Source organism: Pongo pygmaeus, chromosome 6 (assembly GCF_028885625.2).
Source record: "Pongo pygmaeus isolate AG05252 chromosome 6, NHGRI_mPonPyg2-v2.0_pri, whole genome shotgun sequence".
In the NCBI taxonomy this organism is placed as follows: domain Eukaryota; kingdom Metazoa; phylum Chordata; class Mammalia; order Primates; family Hominidae; genus Pongo; species Pongo pygmaeus.
Genome location: NC_072379.2, coordinates 47640803 through 47657309, shown reverse-complemented (window position 1 = coordinate 47657309; position 16507 = coordinate 47640803). Strand labels below are relative to the sequence as shown.

The window sequence follows — 16507 nt, the reverse complement described above, 5'->3', positions numbered from 1 at the left end:
CCTTCTCCATTTATTAAAGCCAAGTTAAACATCACTCCACCAATGAAGCCATCACTGACAAGAACAGCTAAAAGTGATTCCTTTCAGCTTTGGAACGCTTAATATTATTTCTACCTCTTTGAGTCTTTTATCACAGATCATGTGTGTGTGTGTGTGTGTGATCTCACTCACTATAATAAAATACCCCTGAAGACAGACTGAGATCACAGTCACAAAATACACATTCTGTCTTCTTTCACAGCATCTAAATAGTATCCAGTACATCTGAAGTGTTGAACAGACACTTACTGACAAAATTAATACAGAAGTGGTAATGTTCAAATTACTGTAATCCATATTGCCTTACTTGAGAAAACCCTTAGAAAAAGTAAAACTTGCTGAATACTTACTTTAATGGGACAGTCAAAAGTCTCGTGAAATTCTTCTCCAGAATACAGTCCAAATACCTGCACCTACAAAGAAAATGGATTGTATCAGTTCACCATGACAGCAATAGAGAAGGCTAGAATCAGTATGAACACATACTATCAATAAGAAAAGTAGAACATTTAATAATTTTAAGGCCCCGTGACCTCTATTAAACATCTAATGAAAACAATCCCATCAGCCAGGTACGGTGGCTCACGCCTGTAATCCCAGCGCTTTGAGAGGCAGAGGCCGAGGTGGGTGGATCACCTAAGGTCAGGAGTTCAAGACCACCCTGACCAATATGGTGAAACCCCATCTCTACTAAAAATATGAAAATTAGCCAGGCATGGTGGCGTGCATCTGTAGTCCCAGCTACTCAGGAGGATGAGACAGGAGAATTGCTTGAACCTGGGAGGCAGAGGTTGCAGAGAGCCGAGATTACGCCACTGCACTCCAGCCTGAGCGACAGAGCGAGACTCCGTCTCAAAAAAAAAAAAAAAAAAAGAAAAGAAAAAGAAAAAGAAAAAAGAAAATCCCATCAGGTTGAGGGTACTTTGCTGCAATTAAGCTTTCATAAGCATTCCATGGATAGAGCTCCCCTTCAATCACCACAAATTGTATTAAATGCATGCCATTAAAACAATGAAACAGATTTGAACAAGTTATTAATATTCTTTTATAAACTTCCATAAGCTATCCCTAAAGGAACTATTTTTTCATCCCTTAAAGGAAAGGGGAGATTTTTTTTAGTCTCTCTCATATATATAAAATAAACCAACCACGTAGATCAGTGTGGTAAGAGATTAGGTGAACCACACTTCACTCACAACTTACGCTGAATCTACTGAGAATACAGAAATGAAAGATTTAAGTTCCTGCTTATCAGTGTCTCCCTTAAAGTTGTTCCAGGTTACTTTATTCATACTTAGTATATTTTCTGAGTGCTTTACTTAACAACAACAAAACAAAAACAAAACTGAAATATAAAACACATGCTATAAAAAATACAAATCATAAATTTATAGTTTGACAAATTGTTATGACACGAACATATCCCTGTAACCATCACTCTGATCGAGAAATAGAAGCCAATAAGCCCCTTTGTTTCCCTTTCCAGTAAATAATACCCTCCAACTAATCACTACCCTCAAAGCTACTGGCATGGACAAGTTGTGCTGGTGTTAGAATTTTGTAAGTAAGGAATCATATTCTATTTCACTGATTTATTTCATTCATTATTTAACATTTTCTTTGTGAGATTTAGCCACACTGTTGCATATAGTAGAGGCTGGTTCTTTGCCACTGCTGTGTATTATTTCATGTATGAATATATCACAATTCACATTTCCATCTTCCATTGATGACCACTTAGGTTGTTTCCAGATTGGGGCTATCATGAATACTGCTGCTAAGAACATGCTTTGCGAATCTTTTGGTGGACTTATACACATATTTATGAAGGGTGTATAACTTGGAATGGAATTGCTGAGTCATAGGTTATGTGCATGTTCACATTTAATAGGCAAACCATTTCACAAAGTGGTTTCAAATTAATTATGCTCTCACCATGAGAAAGTTTGAATGTTTGTGTTCCCCCAAATTCATTACGTTGAAACCTAACCTCCAAAGTGATGGTTATTTATACTCTCAGCATGAGAATTCCATGAGATCTCAAATGCTTGGAGCTAACAAATAGTACTAGAGCCAATGAGAACTATTTCCCAACATTGGAATGTGTTCACTGTCTTTCTAGTCTCTAGTATAGTGGTATTATTCTTCTTTAACTTTTGTAGGAATTCACTGGTGAAGCCATCTAGGTCTCATGGTTTTGCTATGGTCTGAATGTATGTGTTCTCCCCAAATTCACTGTGTTGAAACCTAACCTCCAAGGCGATGGTATTAAGAAGTAGGGCCTTTAGTGAATGATTAAGTTATGAAGGTGGAGCCCTCATTGGTGAGATTGGTGCCCTTATAAGAAAGCTTGGGGTAACTAGCTAAAGCTTGAGGTAACTAGCTAGCCCTTTTGCTCTTCTGCCTTCTGCCACACAGGGACACATCATTCATCTCTTCTGCCATGTGAAGTTACAATAACAAGGCACCATCTTGGAAGCAAGGAGAGCAGCCCTCACCAGATGCCAAATGCTGGCACCTTGAAATTAGACTTCCCAGCCTTCAGAACTGTGAGAAATATATTTCTGTTGCTTATAAACTACCCAGTCTAAGGTATTTTGTTATGGCAACACAAATGGACTAAGATAGTTTCTTTGTGAAAAGGTTTCCAATTATAAATTCTATTTGAAAAATAAATATAGGACTACTTAAACTTTCAATTTCTTCTTATTTTAATCTTGGTAAGTTCTGAGTGGTTCATTCTTTCAAGCCCCAAGCAGGAAATTCACTTATGTTATAATTTTGGGAAATAGATTCATGCATTAAAAGTTAAAGTTTTGGGGACCATCCACTCATTTTGTAACTACTGTTTTCATATACTTGTGCCAAGTTTGTTATTTGGGTTCTACAAACAGGAGATAATATAATGTAAAACAGAAGAAATTTCATTTTTCCTGAGGCTGGCCTTGAAATGTATTCTTCACATGGCAAATACACATATGCCCCCACCCCCATCACCTGCTTCTCATTGTTCAGAGGTTATAAAGTCATTACTTTTATGGAAATATATAGGCATAGGATAATATAACAAACATCTTATAAAATAATGGCTAAAAAGCAGAAAAGGAAAGCACTGCATTCAGGGTTTCACTTTACCTGGGGAAGTTTAACTTGATGGACCCCAACAAATCTAAGAAAACCAGGTGAAAAGAAGGAGGTTACTGAATCATGGGAATCTTAATGGAGTGAATCAACAAATGGCCACCTTGATGAAGCTACCTCAGTATGAACACCTGCTCAACTAGCAAGCTGAACTTCTCCTAACTTAATCTATTTCTTTTCAGTACGATAAGGTCAGGTACTGCATGGTCTTGTGCTAAATCTCATACTACTGCTATTAACTTACATCCCTAAATGTGTCAACATGCTTTACCTTAGTGGTTCTCAAACACACCTGTACAGTTAAAATTCCTGGAAACTAATGGCCAAATCCCACCCTGAACAAACAAACTCAAACTTTCTGGTGAGGCGAAATGGTATTTTTGAAGTCTGCACAATTGGCAATGTTCTGCTGTTCCTCATTTGGTCCTCATAGCAAAACTGCTAGGTCTGAGAGCAAATACCATTATGCCTGTTGAACTGATGATTATGTAGAAAAAATGACTTGCCTAAGGTCATAAAAATCATAAGCAGAAGAGTTAGAACCAGAACCCGGATTTTCTAAATCCTATTCTTCTACATGCTATCTTTATATAGGATAAACTGAAATTTGCAAAAAAGAAAGATATCTTTTTACCTAAAGTGTAAGAAGAGTAGAATAGAACAACAACAACAAAAATTCAAAAGCCTTAAATATGTGCCAAACTGAAAAGAACATGAATATCAGACTTTGAATTAAGGGCACTCTATGACAGAAACTGAAATTAAATGAAGCTGATTATTCATTCAAGTGGATAAACTTCCTTTTGCCTTATAGATGGAATAAAGAAATTTTAGAAAAAAAGTGATTTCTATTATGTAGAAAAGTATATGAGATGTAAACAAATGGTGCATAAGCCTGTAGAAAAAGACTGACAGATCAGTAAATGTGTGGATAAATACCAGGACTGTGGATGTAATGCTGAAAATTAAATTAGGAATTGCTGAGGATAAATGTCCCTTTAAAAATTAAAAATGCATATTGAAGGCATAATAGTATAGTGATAAAGAGGAATAAACAAAAAAGAGAACAAAATCAAACAAGTTCATAGTAAACAGGCACCGATACACATCACTATCCTTGAGAATTCGCCAGAAGCAAAAATGTCACTGTCATACCCACAGTAGGGGCTGGAGGAGTAACTGCTGAAGGTGGCAAATCAAGAATAGAACTCTCTGGTCAGTTTCTATTACTATGTTTAACTGAGCAACATTTTCCTCAACTGTTCTTATATTCTATTTCAACATAAAAAACATATAACTTCACGAGACAAATCTCATAAGCTTTATCAGTATCAGCACAAGGGTGATTTGTAAAACCTTCAATGTTTTGGTTCATTTCACTACTATGACATGCCAAACTAGCTGCTCACACGTTATACTACTAAAGCTAATAAAATCCAAAACAATTCTCATTTATTTCCCCTCTCTCTCCCTTTTTATTTTGCCATTTTGTCCGTGAAAATCACACTTATCTGTGAAGGGAATCCCTCGGCTTTTGGGAAGAGCTCATCTGAGATAAGAATCACATAATTAAAGGTTACGAGAGAGGACCCTTTTGAAAATGGTATCTCCTGTAGTAGCCCTAACAACTAGCCTGAACCTGCTAACAAAAATACCTAATGAAGGAAAAAGAAAATTCCTAACAATGAGCCATAGAACCAAGCTCCTGCAAAGTCCTGGGGGAATTCTCATTAGCTACAAACCAGAGAGCCATGTGAGTACCTTAGAAGTATGTGGTACACATTTTGTTACCCGAAATAGAGGAAACCTACCCTCATGAAACAGTAAGGGATGTAATCATTCTCCACTTTAGCATGAAACTCTATGTATTTGCCAACCAGAACACTGGGCAACAGCCCTGATGCAGAGAAAAGAGGATGGAGGTGGCCAGAGTACTATATCACCTTCCCAGTTAGACTTCCCTTGTAACAGCCTCTCTCAAACTTCTGCTTCCCAACAACACATTAAAAATCAGAATAGGGTGGACATGCGAACTGTCATTATACCTCCAGTGGTAGCTAAAGGGACTCTGGCAGTCAAGATTGCTGGTTTTCATACTCTCCACCCAGGCTGACTATCAGAGACAGAGAGTGATGACAGAAGAGACCAGAGAGTGATGACGGAAGCCTCTAGTTAACCGCAGAGAGCTGCCTTCATCTAGTTACGGGAAACTGAGCTCATTTTAGGGTCCCTGTTGCTGAAATAAGGTGATTCTAAAATACCCAAAACAATAACAAGGGCAAGTTAGACACTGAATCTGTTTGCTAACTCAGGTTGAGAAAGAGATCTCCCTGTTCTGGAATGGATAAACAAATCAAACAAAAACATAGCCAAGGTCTATTAAAAAAGTCCTGCAGAACATTCCAAAGATTCAAAGGGAGAAAAACCATGCTTTAAGAAATATCTTAATATTAACCAGAAACCAAAGAAAAAACTAGAAAACTGTTTGGCAACCACAATAAGAAGATCAGACCTCTAAGAACCTGGAGCAGAAAAACAGGAAGATGATGACAATGATTATAATCATAGCTCACAATTATTAAGTGATTTTTCTGCTCTAGGTTCTATTCCAAGTAATTTACATATATTAACTCATTTAATCCTCCTAATAATTAAGTAGGTACTGTTATTATCCCCATTTTATAGGGGAGGAAATGGGCTGAGGTAGAGAGAGGTATAAATAACTTAGCAGACATCACACAGCTAAAAAGTGACAGGATAATTCCACTGCTAACCACTTGACAACACCCGTCTGACACTCTATGGCATATAAAAAGTAGTAATTTTTGTTTATTTATTTATTTATATTTTTATTTTCTTCTTTTGAGACGGAGTCTCGCTCTGTCACCCAGGCTGGAGTGCAGTGGTGTGATCTCGGCTCACTGCAAGCTCTGCCTCCCGGATTCACACCATTCTCCTGCCTCAGCCTCCTGAGTAGCTGGGACTACAGGTGCCCGCTGCCACACCCGGCTAATTTTTTGTATTTTTAGTAGAGATGGGGTTTCACCGTGTTAGCCAGGATGGTCTCGATTTCCTGACCCCGTGATCTGCCCGCTTCGGCCTCCCAAAGTGCTGGGATTACAGGTGTGAGCCACCGCACTGGCCAAAAAGTTCTAATTTTAAAAAAATTAAATATATATCAGGCTGATATGAAAACAGAATTGGGAAAGATTTCAGACAAATTAAAAATGCAAAATGCAATAAAAATCTACTCCAGGAAGTAGTAAGACACAAAACTGACTTTGGAAGAAAAGTGAATCAGTGAAGGGAATAAACAAGTAGAGCAACTCTCCCTGACTACACAGAAATAAAAGGCTAAAAATGAGAAAGCAAAGTATATGTGTGAGACGTCACACAATATGAATGAACAATTTTCTATACAACCTATGTATTGCCAAAAGGAGAATAAGGGTAAATAGTGCTTAATCATTCACCCTCTTGCCTTGAAAAGTTCAGGTACAAGAATGAGAGACAGGAAGACGCCAGACTGCAATGGATTAAAAATGAATGGTTAGCAATAAAAACAATTAATACATAACTGACAGCTTACCATATCCCCTGCACCTCACAACACTCCTCAGGGGCCTCCCACTGCCAAGATGAGGAGAGGGAGGCACTGCCAGGCCCAGCAACATGCCCAACTTCACACAGCGAGTGGGAATGCCAGCCCAGGCAGCTGGAATACAGAGCTATGCTCTTAGCCTCTAAGCGATATTGCCTTCAGCTTTATATTATTGAATTTCTTTGAAGAAATGAAACCAAATGCAACTGAGGCAATCATCAAAATTATGGCCGAACTAAACTTTTCTGAAATGAAAACAATACTTCAGTGTATGGATCAAAAGGACTAACTGTGCTCCAGACAAAATTAATGAAAAGAGACCAGAACTAGACACAACTTAGCAAACTGAATTACACAGACCATTTATTACTGTTGTTGTTCTTGTTGTAATTATTATTATTAGTCCAAGTTCCAAGGCAGGACCAAAAAAAAAAATTGTAAAGGTTTTAGAAAAGAACAAAAGTAGGCTGGCTTCAGACATGTCTACACAAATAAATGTCAGAAAAAAGGGAGCAACATCTCCAAAATTTTGAGAGAAAATATTCCAACCCCGAATTTTATACTATAGTTTACATATGAAAGCAACATATGCAAGAAATCCCGAAATAAACCTTGTATGTACTTATCCTAAAAGTTTTCTAGAAACATATGCCAGTAAACTGAAACTGAACACACACACACAGACACACACACACACACGATATATGTGTGTGTCTCAAAATGTAGAACTGTAGAAAAGTCATGACAAAAAAAGATTGAAAATGAGCACTAGCTGAATAAACGGAGTAAATTTTAAACAACTGCTGGAATTACCACTTGAAAACTGAATGCAAATATCAAAGGTTATCCTTGAAATAACCTAATAAATAATTATTTATCTAGGAGCCTTAACACACTGAAGAAAGGAAAAAATACCCACAAAACCTATTTAAAGATGCATTAGATTTAGATATCTGGAATGTGTTTGTGTAATGTCTTTATGTTTTTATCATCACCAACCACTTTACCAGATCATTCTATACTAGCTTCTCAATTTTCACAATACTGACTAACCCATGGTAAGGGGGTAGTTTACATATAAGTATGTGTACTAAAAGATTTATTTTCAATTCTATCAATGTTAATAAAAATACAGGAAAATTATTTCCGAAAATATATCATGGTTCCACACCAAAATAGGCAGCTATAAATTTTACCAAAATAGGAAACCAAAGGTGTTTGACAAGAAGGGTACCATGAGATAATCTGAGGTTCATCTTATCCACCAGATGGAGTAGCTAACATATTCCACTTTGGTGCATTAAATAACAATTCTTCAACATTTAAAGCTCTGAAAATTCCTAGATGAAGTATTTAGTAAAAATTAGTTTCCAATTTTTAATAAAAATGAGTACTATCTTTCAACAAATTAGTTTGGTCAAATTGATAACAGCCCAAAAGGAATTCCTCACCTTTAAGAAAACAAAATGAAGATTATCTTTCTTTACAAATACATGAACACAAAAAATGTTTCAGCGGTGTGGATAATTCTTCTCAATTTCTGCACAAACCAACTCCTCCCTCATCTCTCTCTGATAATCATGACAATCTCAGAATTTCTGAAAGTACTGTAAAATTTGACAGTGCTTTTTGAAAAGCACTAGTGTTCCAATTACTGTTTCAAAAGACTCTTTGGGCAACATTAGGCTTAGATATATAAAATGCATTCTTGTATGTCAAGAGACTTCATGTTGCTTTTTGTTAACAGATTAAATGGGTATATCTCTTTTACACTGAGTATACTGTTTTTAATTTACCCATCTTAATGGCCCACTGAATTTAGGGCACATAAAAAATACAAAATTAGATTAGGAAATCTGCTTTACTCAGTAAGGAATATGTAAAGATCTATAATGATTCTTAATGCACTCTCTCAAACTGTTATTTTAGAAAAGTAGCTTAAATACACTGTGCATTAGGATTTTATCATTGCAAACCAACATTAGAAAAGATTTCCATCGACTTAAAAACAAAAAAGACATTCTTATAAGTGGAAAATCAATCACCACAACTATTAAATGTCACAGCTCAACATCAGCAAGAAGCACTGATAATTGTTAGTTATACACTGCACAAATGATGTATGTCCTTGGTCGAGGAAGCAGGCGCCAGGTTTTTAGAAAACTGTACATATATTGATTTTACATTTATTTAATGTGGCCATTGTAAGACACTTTATTCTTCTGATAAACTATGATTGCTTATCAAAAGATTCTATAATTCAAGAGAAACATTCATAACTTGTGTGTGAAAATGAAAACCACTGGCCCACAGAAATCATGCCCACAAAATCCAATTTTGTGGATTTATGGCAGAAAGGCATTAAACTACTGTCTTGCAGGAACTGCAGACTAGTCACTGAAGTAGAAGTGCCACGGTAGTAATGATTAAGGTGACATGTCACCCTTCCACAGCTGTTAATCAGCTTAATACTAGTTACATTATTGACATTCTTGTAATTACTTTTCCTAAGGCACATTTGTGCAAAATATATTTTACTCTAATTATGACCAATCAGAAGCAAGTTCAATACTCAGAAAGAATAATCAAGATTGTCTTAGTGCAGGTATACAGAAAGCAAGGTGCTATTCCGATCACCTGGGGCTGGTGCCACAGCAGAACTCTCAGCATGACCACATCCTTGCCATACCTTGCCATCCTCTGAACACACGCCCATGTGCTCTCCACTTTCATCCAAGCTAATCTGATTTATCTTCACAGGACTCTAAAAAGAAAAAGACAAAAAGATGTGTAAAACTTCAGGAAAATACATATCAACAATCAAATGTCTTTGCTCTTTGTAAAACAGTAAGCTCTTTGTTTTCTTCTTAAATAACGACAGTTTCCAACTATCTTACACAAAGCGCAGTAGAAACTATGAGAAGAAAAGTAAGCCTACAGCAGCTACAACATGAGCTTGCAGAGTAGTTTTTAAAAAATATTTAGCCTTAAAATGTTTTGGCTTGATGATAAAATACATGGAAATATGCAAAGTTGAATGTGGGATCTTCAACTGAAAAATCTCTCAGATCAAGTAGGCAAAGGTCAGGGCAGACCAAGGCTCCCAGACCTCAAAAAGGCCACCCACTGATTGATGCTGGGGAAAGACATTTTGACGTGGAGGATGAGACTCCTGGCTACAAAATCCTTTCTCATCTTGATACCTAAATCACCACACGAGCGACACCCCTGAGATGCAGTCCATGAAAAATAAGCTAGCTCCTTAAAGTTCCTAGAATGTTAGAAGAGTAAAGGTTCCTTGAAGATAGATATTTGATCCATTTTGTAGAAGAATAAACTGAAGCTCATAGCAGGGAATCAAAACAAAGAAAAGAGAGGAGCCAGGACTACAACCTCGAAGGAGTGAAGAATACTGCACCGGGCAGCAAGGAATCTACAAAGAAAGCAAAAGCTGATCTGGGAAAGCACCTAGGCCAGCACGTCTGGACTTGTGGCTGAGAAGTCTAAATGTTCAACTTCTACAGTCTTTGAATAAATTCCTTCCTCAAACTGAATATCTTCTGTTAATAGTTTCCTTATTCAGATCTTGAGTTCATCAAACTACATTTTTTTAATATCGATTTTAGTCTTGGCAAATATAAACTGCACCTACCTCTGATTGTAATTTCTTTGGCATCTGGTTGTAAGCTGCCTCAAATTATAATTTAGTAAGTGTGTGCAGCCTAGGTTTCCTGTTCAATATGGTACTGTCCACATGCAGCCTTTAAAACTGAAAGTTAAATTAAAATTCGATAAATCAGATCCTCTGTTGCACTAGCACATGCCAAGTGTTCAACGACTACATGTGACTAGTACTGGAAAGCATACAGATCACAGAACATCATCACTGCAGTAAGTTCTACTGGACAGCGTTGTTCTATGCTCAGAAAACTGAGATCCAATAATGAAAGCAACTAAGACATCAAGCCTTCTTTACAAAGCTCGTCTTTACTGCAAGTTACACTTATATACATATTTATGTAATTTGTTCCTGGGACTCTGGTATTGAAAAGCTCATGGCGTATCCTAATATTCTGTAAATCACATTATATCATTTGCAAAGACCTGGCATTCACAAGATCTGTTATTCAACCCCAGAGGAAAGCAGTCAGCTAAGGCTGGTTATCTCCATCTCACAATGAGGAAAATGAGGCTTCAAGAATTTATGTGAGTGGTCTAAAGCCACAGTGCTACTAAGGGCTATGCATGCCACACAATAGCATTCCCAGTGCAAATAAACAAAGTTTCCATTATAACAAGTTTCTCACTGAATGGAAACCATTTGTGCCATCACATTAGCAACATTATGGGGGAAAAAAATCATACCTCTAAGGTAAGAGAATCCTTTTTCCCACGTACCTCTATTAGCAATAGAAGGGTTTTTTTTTTTCACTTTTTTTCTGCCAATGATCAATATTCATTGATTCATTTCCCTGACTACTAATAAACTTAACCATTTTTCTTAAGTCTATTGGCCAATTAATTTGATCTTCTGTAAACTGCTTGGTCACTTCTCTTACTCATTTTTTTCTATTAACAAGTTTGTTGTTTTGTCAATCTATAAGAGCTCTTTTCTATTTTTAGGGTATGAGGTATAATATTTATCCAGACATTGTATATACGGTCTCCTATTTTTTTGCAAGATGGTTATTACTTTATTTCTAAGTCTTTCACATTTCAGAATTCATTTTCTTTCTTTTTTTTTTTTTGAGACAGATTCTAGCTCTGTCACCAGGCTACAGGGCAGCGGCACGATCTCAGCTCACTGCAACCTCTGCCTCCTTGGGTTCAAGTTATTTTCCTGCCTCAGCCTCCTGAGTAGCTGGGATTACAGGCACGTGCCACCACGTCCAGCTAATTTTCACATAACATTCTGAGTTTTCAGTTATGGTCTCTTTGTCCATTTCTGTATCAATTCAGCATTGATTTAATTATAGAGGGTATACATAGTATGTTCTGATAACTAGTAAGTCTCAGTCACAATTTTTCACATTTTCTTTGGCTTTTCTCAAGTATTTATTCTTGTAAATTTTGAGATCAAATGACCCCAGTGTTGCTAAACATAATGGTCCTTGTTCAATCCTAACTTACTTCACCTAATTGGAGCACGTAGCACCACTGGTAATTCCTGACTTCCATATCTCATGGTTCAGTCCTTGCACCTCTTCTTTTTTACATCTATACTCAAAACATAGTATTTTCTCCAGGCCATGGAATGACTCCTACATTTTTATCTCCAGGCGGGGCCTCTCCCTATTGCAGACCAGTATCTAAGATGGTTTCTTTTATATCTGTACTTGGATGCCTAATATGCACCTCATCTAAAACATATCCAAAACCAAGATCTCAATATTCCCTCTGGAAAGGGCTCTTCCTGATGGTTTCTCCACCTCAGTTAATGCCTTCTGCTTACTTTTTTCTAGTTGATCTGGGTAAAAACTTTCAAGTCACTTTTGATTCCTGTCTTTATGTCCACTCTATATCTAATCTTTCACAACTCCTATCACCTCTTCTGATGAAATTTATTCAGACTCGGACCACATTTCACCACCCCTACAGCTGCTATCCTAGTCCATCACTCTCATATGGATTACCCTAATGGTCTCCTAACTAGGTGACTTTTTCCTGCCCTAACTCTACTAGAAATCTATTCTCAGCAAGTCTGCACAGTGACACTATGTTAACAGGTTGATAAGAGTCATTCCTTTGCTTAAAAACCTCCAATGGCCTCCTATCTCAAGAAAAAAGCCAAAATTTTTACTATGACCTGACAGTCCTAAATTATCTGGCCTTTGCCCTCCCTCCAACTTCTGACCTCATCCCCTCTCCCCCTGGTTCTCTCTACTCCAGTCCTGATGACCTTTTGCTGCTTCTCCAGCCTTAAGGCCTTTGCATTTGTCCACCCTGTGCCTGGAATGCTTTTCTGCCTACTCTGTGCTGGTAATCATCTTCTCAGTGAGATCTGGCCAACCAATCTAAAAGGTCAACATTTTACCCAAACATTTCATAACTCCTCATTGCTTTTGTTTTGTCTCCTTAGCACTTGCCACTATCTTAGTATATCTTTTACTTATTTGTTTTCAAACTCACTCACTAGAATATTAACTTCATGAGAGAATGTTCAAAGAATAAAAAATTCCAATTCACCATAAATTCGTCCAGAGAAAAAAAATAAAAAGGAAATGCTCCTCAACCCATTTTACCAGACCAGGATAACCTTACAATAATAAAACTCAATAAGAATATTAGGAGAAAGAAAAAGTACAAGTAAATCTTACCCACAAACATAAATGAAAAAATCCTAAAGAAACGATTAACAAAGCCAGCCTATAGAGAAAATCCAAGTTTATTCCAAAAATACAAAGCTGATTTAACCTATAAATGCTAATTTTCTATATTGATAAAAGAGAAAAATCATAGAATTATCTCAAGGGCTACAAAAAGTTTTTGATGAAACTCAATATCCATTCATGGTATTTAAAAAAAAAAAACTTTTAGCACACAAGGAGAAAAATTCTCAATCTCTTAAAGAATATCTTCTGAATGGTCAGGAAAATATTGCACTTAATGGTAAGATGCTGAGAGCTCTCCCTTTGTTATCTTTGTAATATTGAATCTTTTAATCTGCAAACATGGAACATTTCTCCATTTATTTAGGTCTTCTTCAATATCTCTAAATAAAATTTTATATATTTCCCCTGAGAGGTCTTAATATTCCTTTGACAGTTTTATTCAAGGAGCAGCAATCACAGAAAGCATCCTTTCCTCATTCCTGACACGTATTGTATGATTCCATTTACACAACATACAAAAATAGGCAAAACCAGAGTGTGTAGGGGGTGCACACACAGGTTGTAAAATAAAACGGAGAAGTCAGAGAGTTATTACTATAAAGGTCAGTATAGTGGTTACCTCTGAGGGGAAGAGAGAACACTGTGATCAGGAAGGGTCACATGGTTTACTCTCAACAGAGTGGTAGTTTTGTGACTGTTTGCATGGTGATGATCTGTTTTACTACACATTTTATGTAAAGTTACATTTCACGAATAAACATTAAAAATTTAAGAAGATAAAAAAGAACTGGCCCATGAAAATGTCTGAGATCAACATCTTTAATGGGTTATTTCTTAAATTTTGAGATTTTTTTTTCATTTTTTTCCACTTTAATTGTCAGGCTACTCAAATGTTCTTATTCTAATCTGGTCATTCATATTTTCCAAGAAAAAAAAATAGCACATTTTAAATTCATTAGTGATGGAAATATCTTTTATTTTACTTTTTGTTCTTTATTTTAATAATACTGATGATATTAATACTACTAAGAATAAATAGTAAAACTATTACTACTAAGTTAATATTTACTATACGGTCATACATCAGGCTCTATTCTATGAGTTTTATACATACATCATTTAATACATTTATACATACATCATTTAATACATACATCATTTAATACATCAATTCTATTCATGTAGGTACTATTACTTTTCCTATTTCATATTTGCAAATATATAGATATCTTACAGGTATAAGTACTTGTGTTTCCTTTTTTTCTTTGATTATCATTATCGGGTGTTTATCAGCTGTACTAGCCTCTTTGCAGAAACAACACTTTCATCAATTAGCTTTATTTTAAAAGTTTTCTATTTTATTAATTTCTTACTATTATTCCTTAATTTTTTCCCTTTTTACTTTAGAACAATTTTGTTCACCATCTTGTAATTTCCAGACATTAATATACTGCCTAATAATTATAATGACTCATTTGTCAGTCATATAATAAAATGCTTTTGATTTATCATTGGTCACAAATCAAAGGACAAAAGTTAATGTGTAATTACAGTAATTATTTCCTTTTTGAGAAAAGTAACATTTTGTTTCATTTCCAAGGATGGTGATGCTGTATTTGCCCATTAATCTAGTTATTAATAAAGTCTAGTGTGGATGCATTGTGGTCTGTGAATGTGGTTTGTATAATATCTATTTTTAGGAATTTAATAATTTCTCTTAGTAAACCTAAGATATAATTTCAAAATAATTCATATTCTCTATTTTAGGCTCAAAATATGTATTTTAAAATCATGCTATTTATATTATTTAATTTCTCTATATACTCACTGTTTTCTTTTTCATCTATCAAAGACTGATTAAAAACAAGTTTTAAAAACTTCATATTCCAATTGTAGTTTTGTTCATTTATCCTTGAATTTCAAATGAATTTTGGTCCAGATATTAGATACCCTATAATTTGGCATATCAAAGGGTATAATGATTATACTCAATCTTCCTTTTAACTTGTAAATGTAATCAATATACTATGCCTTCTGCTGGTTAATGCTCTTTTGCCCTAAATTCTAGTTTTTATCACATTTCTACTGCCAACACGCTTGATTTCTGTTTGGCTTTTTGCTGTGTATTTTGCTCATATTTTTATTTTTCACTTTCATCATTTTGTAAAATATGTGTCCTTCAAAGCTAAGGTTATTTTTCTTTAATCAATAGTAACAATATCTGATCCATTTAGCACTGGCTTAGTTACATTATTTTATAGTTTTTATGTTTCCTCATTTCATTTTTTATTATTTGCTATATTACTCAAATTCTTTTTTCTTTTCTATCCAAGAATTAGATGTTGTTGATCTACTTTTATCTTATTCACAATTACCTTTAAATTATTATAAATTATACTTGATTTATGCCTCCCCAAAATCAATGCAATCACATTATTTAGTACTTGATTATTTATTACAGTCTTCCCTTCTCTGTTTCAAAGTGAAAGTATAAATATTTTCCATTTCTTGAGTCACTTTAAAGAGAATTGGAGAGAAAAGCTAGTTAATACATCAGTAAAAACTGCAGTCTTAAGCTATTAGTTCTAGGAATGAATCCAGGAGCAGAAACTATTTTACTTTTGAGATATCCATAATTTTTAAACTGATTTATAAGAAGTAATCATTAAAAAGTCAGGAAACAACAGGTGCTGGAGAGGATGTGGAGAAATAGGAACACTTTTACACTGTTGGTGAGACTGTAAACTAGTTCAACCATTGTGGAAGTCAGTGTGGCCATTCCTCAGGGATTTAGAACTAGAAATACCATTTGACCCAGCCATCCCATTACTGGGTATATACCCAGAGGACTATAAATCATGCTGCTATAAAGACACATGCACACGTATGTTTATTGCGGCACTATTCACAATAGCAAAGACCTGGAACCAACCCAAATGTCCAACAATGATAGACTGGATTAAGAAAATGTGGCACATATACACCATGGAATACTATGCAGCCATAAAAAATGATGAGTTCATGTCCTTTGTAGGGACATGGATGAAATTGGAAATCATCATTCTCAGTAAACTATCGCAAGGACAAAAAACCAAACACTGCACGTTCTCACTCATAGATGGGAATTGAACAATGAGAACACATGGACACAGGAAGGGGAACATCACACTCTGGGGACTGTTGTGGGATGGGGGGAGGGGGGAGGGAGAGCATTATAAGATATACCTAATGCTAAATGACGAGTTAATGGGTGTAGCACACCAGCATGGCACATGTATACATATGTAACTAACCTGCACATTGTGCACATGTACCCTAAAATTTAAAGTATAATAAAAAAAAAAAAGAAGTAATTATAGGTTAAGGATCTTTACCCCATGTCATGCAGACTGCA

The 16507-nt window shown here is 35.6% G+C and overlaps 1 protein-coding gene across 2 annotated transcripts in view; it reads right to left on the bottom strand.

The window, feature by feature from the left end:
- Positions 1–16507, bottom strand: part of VPS41 (VPS41 subunit of HOPS complex) — a 187746-nt gene that overhangs the window by 96076 nt on the left and 75163 nt on the right. For both annotated transcript variants that reach the window (XM_054494781.2, XM_063667379.1), the window contains 2 exons: positions 9471–9545; positions 390–452 (listed from right to left, as the gene is read on the bottom strand). In XM_054494781.2, the coding sequence (XP_054350756.1) occupies positions 390–452; positions 9471–9545 (138 nt within the window). The remainder of the gene's footprint in view (positions 1–389; positions 453–9470; positions 9546–16507) is intronic.